Source organism: Triticum aestivum, chromosome 3B (genome assembly GCF_018294505.1).
Source record: "Triticum aestivum cultivar Chinese Spring chromosome 3B, IWGSC CS RefSeq v2.1, whole genome shotgun sequence".
NCBI classification, from domain to species: Eukaryota; Viridiplantae; Streptophyta; class Magnoliopsida; order Poales; family Poaceae; genus Triticum; species Triticum aestivum.
This window is the reverse complement of record NC_057801.1, coordinates 612,805,068-612,810,358: the sequence shown is the minus strand read 5'-3', so window position 1 is coordinate 612,810,358 and position 5,291 is coordinate 612,805,068. Positions and strand designations below refer to the sequence as shown.

General features: G+C 52.8%; 1 protein-coding gene across 1 annotated transcript; it reads right to left on the bottom strand.

The window, feature by feature from the left end:
* Positions 1-2,217: 2,217 nt before the first annotated feature.
* On the bottom strand, positions 2,218-4,632 carry LOC123071260 (exocyst complex component EXO70B1). The gene has a single exon (XM_044494791.1). It carries the CDS (start codon positions 4,290-4,292, stop codon positions 2,340-2,342), a length of 1,953 nt encoding a protein of 650 aa, XP_044350726.1. The 5' UTR covers positions 4,293-4,632; the 3' UTR covers positions 2,218-2,339.
* Positions 4,633-5,291: the final 659 nt, after the last annotated feature.

The following is a 5,291-nucleotide window of genomic DNA, read 5'->3' as shown; positions in this document are numbered from 1 at the left end:
TGGATTTCCAAAACTCACTTGCTTCACCTTTGCATGAATTATAACATTGAACGAAATGTTCATAAACATGCCATGATACTACTAAATGCAAACATGCAACAACCACTCATCATATCAAGAGTTCAAACATGCTTGCCTGGTTCGGAGTAGTCGGAGTCTAACTGAGTGAAGTTCGCAGCTCCGTCACCTCCTCCGGTATCTACGGTATAAGAAAAATACGTACGTAATGTAAATACCGCGAGGTGCACAAAAGTATTCCAAATATTTCTCAAATAAATCTGATAAAAAACTAGATAAAAATTTAAAGAGGACAGAAAAAGAATCAAACAAAAATCCTTCTCTGTTTAAAAGTCATAAGGGTTTTAATTCAGGGAGCTTTCTGTAACGAAATAGAAAACTCTCAGGGGGCTGAGCAGAAAAGTCCAGAAAACGATTCGGATTAGAAAGCACATTTGCCAGAATACGCTTTCAGAAAATGGTTCGAAAAAAAAAGAACAGAGAAACTGACGGGCGGGTCCCACTCGTTAGGTTTGAATATTCAAACGAGGGAGACGGGGCTTGTCGGCGCCCGAGAGCTGCGGTGGTCGCCGGCGGCGATTCACGGCGAGGCAGGGGCGGTTACGGCCTGTCCCCAACAGAACGGCCGTACGGCACATCGGCGGCAGAGAGCGCGCCCTGAGCGTGCCAGGCCACGGCGACGGTGCTGCAGGCGTGCGCTGGCGAGGGAGACGGCCACGCGGAGCTCCCAGGTGGCTTGGGCAGTGCCGAACGGCGTTGTGCCGCAGGGTGCCCCCTGTCGGCCGCCACGGGAGGTTCTGCCGCCGCGGAAGACGCCGGCGCAGGCGGGCCAGGGTGCCACCAACGCTAGGAACCAGTCAAGTGCGCGTGCGGCGCTCCGGACAGGGAGGAGGGGCCGTGCGCAACGCGTCAGGCGCACAGTTGACAGGTGACTGAACACTGACGAAGAAACGACACTGAACTTTCTGAAACTATGAATTTTTCTGAAAATGCATAGTAACAGTGCTGGCCAGGTGTTCGACATAATGATTCTGGTATGTGGGAGGTTCTCCTTGAGCTGATTCATGGTGGGGTGGCCTCTCATTGCATCTGGGGGCTGCCTGAATTTTGGTGGAATTTTTGGAGAAGAGGAGATATGAATTTCACCAAATTTGACAAATCTGGTCCAAACTTGCAGAGACTGAAATTTGAAAATTTTGAAAAGAAGAAGAGTGGATCTTAATGATTCTAGGTTGTGGGTACTAAGTACTATCCAGAGGAGTTGGTTTGAGATCAAAACTCAAAGAAAATTAGGCACTTCCTTTGTAGAGCATCTAGACTTAGAAATAATGGCAGAATTGTTTTGAGAAGAAAAACAAAAGGATAAAAATCCAAAAATGGATTTGACTTGTTGGGACGGAATGCTTGGATTGCCCTAAAGTGGAAGGAGGGATTTTTGGGAGAATTTTACCACAAGAGGCATGGTAAAAACAAGAATGGATCAAAACCAAAGAACAACCCAGAACCAAAAAGGTTTCTTTTTGAAGAAATTAAATCCAAGAAATGCTTTTGAGAAGTAAAACTCAAAAGAGAGGTTTTTAAGAAGGGTTTAAATGACCTTCTTCAAACCAAGCAAGGCTTTTGCTGCAAACAAAAACAACAAAATTTTTGGAGTGTCACAGAAGATCCGTTATCCCATATGGCTTTACAAAAAGAATATACACTTGTGTTGACAACTGAATTTTCAAGAGTTGTGGCCTTATCCACAACCTTTCATTTGAATAACTTTATGACGGAGTTTTTTCAGAAATTGAAGGGAAAATATCATTGCAAATTATTAGAAAAGAAAAAAAATACAAGAGAAATACAGACCCATCTGCTCAGGGCATATCACACCCATAGTAGATAGGGACCAGATTAACTCATGCTTTCTATAATAAGAACCATACTACTATGCCTAACCATCATAAAAGTTGGGTCACACACACGCAATCACAACAGACAACAGCCAAGCTTGGCAGATCTGAACTGAAGATAAGCGTTCCTCCTTCATCACCTGAACAACCAGGCACTGAAACATGATAAATAAGAAGACAGATAATGTTTTGAATAAGACTACCATTAACAACTGACAGAGAAATGCCTACAATGATTTACACCGTTGGAGAAGACAATGATGTGCGCTTCTAACATAAAGCCTAACCTCATGGCAAAACACCATCAAACCCAAAATGGTACCATTATCCATGTTCAGAACTTCAGATATCGGCTACAACAGTACATTAGTGATGATACGAAAATCACAGGCACGACCAATAAGATGCTACAGTACAGATAACCAATCATTTCCCAATTCCTTCAAACAAATGTTGGATGCATGCCTCAACATCCTCTGGGGTATGCTTGATGAACAAATCCTGCGGAGCATCTGGAGACGATCTCAGCCTAGCAATCAAGCCCTTATATGCAGGCAGCACCGAATCTGCTATTGCTGCCTTAACATCGGCGCGCAGCTGATCATCTGTGATCACCCACTCGGACTGCGCCGCCCGAATCTCCTCCAAGTAGCCATTGAACATCTGAAGTTTCTGAAGCATGGCCTTCGGTGGGAGACCAGAAAAGCCAGAGCCTCCGGTCTGCAGCACCGACATCACCTTCGCCCAAGCCCCGCGCTGGTACTCCATACTCCACCGGCGCACTCGGCTTAACATCTGCTTCATCCAGTCATCACCGAGTAAAACCCCAAGCTCACTGTCATTCACCTTGTGGATGACGTACTTGCCATTATTCATCAAGAAGATGGAGGCCAGTGGCGGGTCCCTGTATATCTTGGATTTGCTCTCTAGATTCTTGTGAAGCACGTCCATGATCCACGCAATGTGCACAGCAAGCGACGAAGTGGGGCGGTCAGGATCGACGGCAATGGCGGTCACGCCAAGAGCACCCAAGTCACCTTCCATCACCTCTTCTAGCGTCTGTCTCGAACCACATGCCGCACGGAGATAGTTCATGACATAGCGAGTGATTGGGTGTATACCGCCGCCGGGCACCGCAACGCGGGCCGGGTCACGGCGGATAAGATTCTCCAGCTCCATGAATATACCTTTGATGGAGGAGCCGAGAGTGTTGCATACAGCAGAGACCTCGGCGCGAAGCGCTGCGGAGTAGGGGTCGGCGAAAACAGGGTCCAGGTCAGGGAGGAGATCGCGCACCGCCTCGTACATGTCGATGACACGAAAGAGGCGCTCCGGCGCGCGGCTCGCAGCGGCAACCGCGTCGCCGAACGAGATGAGCTGCAGCGCCTGGGTGCGAACCGCGGCGACGAAGGCGAGGTCGCCGTAGGGGGCGAGGCCCTCGAAGACACGGTCGGAGAGGCGGCGCTCGCTGGGGATGAGGATGCGGAACACCATCTTGAAGGCCGGGATCCACCGGGCAATGTCGAACTCGAGCTCCTCCCAGGGCAAGGAGTGGACCTCGTCCGAGGTGCGCGAGCGGATGCCGAGGCGCGCGACGCTCTCGTCGATGAACCCGCGGCGCGCGGCCGCGTAGGCCTCGGCGCACTCGCGGCCGAAGCCCGCGTCCACCATCCTCCGCGCGATCTGGTGCACGTCGGAGACGGACCCCGGGGGCAGGGCGTCGATGACCACGTCGAAGTCCGTGACCGGCTTGGCGATAGGGATTGGCTCGTCGCCATAGCCGTCGTCCGCATCGTAGTCCTCGTCGTCGCTCTGCTCGGAGTCGAACCCGCCGGGCGCCGCCGGGGCCGCGCCGTCGGGGCGCTCGATAAGCGCCCGGAACTCGTCCTCCAGCCGGGCCATGCAACGGCTGAGCAGCTCGTCGGCGCGGTCGAGCAGGCCGCGGTTGGTCCCCACCGCGTCCAGCTCCTGCACGGTGCCGATGAGGTCGTCCACCGCCTCCAGGAAGGCGTCGGCGTCGGCGGAGTCGGCCCAGACGAGCCTCTCCATGGTCACGAACTGCGAGATCTGCCGGTCCAGGGTGCGCACGGTCCGCTCCAGCGACGTGACCGGCGCCGGCATCGAGTGCGCCGCCGCGGCCGAGGGCAGCACGGGCGGGGGCGAGGAGGCCGGCATCGACATCGAGTGCTCCCCGGCCCCCCCTCCTCCTCCTCCTCCACCGGCAGCGGCCGCCGCGGCGTAGAGCTTGTCGAGGGAGAGGCGGCCGTCGTAGTTGGAGAAGACCTTGAGTATGTCCTCCGTCATGGTGCCGGTGCGGCCCAGGGTCTTGGCGATGTGCTGCACCGTGGCCAGCAGCTTCTCCTCGCCGTCCTCCGCCATCGGCCGCGAGAGGAACCCGACGCCGGACGGCACTCCCGGCGAGGTGAGGTTCGAGCTAGGGTTTGTTTGGTCACGCCGCGCGGCGGAGGGAGCTCGTTGGCGTGGCTGCGGCGGGGGCAGAGCGGTGGTGTTCTGTGCCGGACAATGACAGCTCGTGAACTGGGCGCTCACCTGCTAGCAGAGCACGGCTGTAAATTGTGACGTGTGGTTAAAAATTACCGTGGGGAGAGGAGGGTAAGTTCGTTGTGGGCGGTGGATTGGAGTGTTGCTTCGCGGGGTGAACGGTCGGGTAAAAATTTGGTGACCTCGGGAGAGGGGAAAGGACGGGAGGCCGGGCCAGAAAGCATGAATAAATGCGGGCAGCGACACCGCTCGGGAAGACGGTGAGGGGTTTAAATTGTCGCTGACTGGTGGGGACGCGGCCGACGAAGCGTAGTGCTAGGGTTTTGGACATTTGGCCGCGTCGACACGGAAAGGTTTTAGCGACAAAGTGCGGCAGGGATCGCGTGATCAACGGGAAAGTGGTGATTGGTTGGCTGCTTAACTTGGGTTCGGGCTGCTGCGTAGGCAGGAAAAGCCCAGGTTGTGCTTTCGACTGGCGCTTAGCCCAAATCGAATGCAGGCCCGCTGGCAACGTACCCACGGGCACGCCGCGACAGAAGCCCTCGGAAAAAAAACTTGTTATTTTTAAATATAGAACAAACGCAGATGATCACATATTCACATAGACGCACATGTACTTAACTCTTTGAACGTCCGTACGCACACTCTCTATGAGCACGCTAAAATATTGTGCCAACACAACATCTTAAGATTGATGAAATTGTCACAAACATTTTCCTGAGTTAATGAAAATGTCTCCTCTTGCTGAACGCACATCATAGGAAGGACTAAAATAAATTTAAGATAATACGACCATTAGTTTTTTTTGATAAGACCATTTGTTTCAAATATAGGACTTTATAGTGAGTGTTCTGCCCAGTCTGTCACGCGTTGACC

What these genes read in the sequence shown, in the direction of transcription:
- LOC123071260 (XM_044494791.1), bottom strand. Translation starts at nt 4,292, where the DNA reads ATGGCGGAGGACGGCGAGGAGAAGCTGCTGGCCACGGTGCAGCACATC.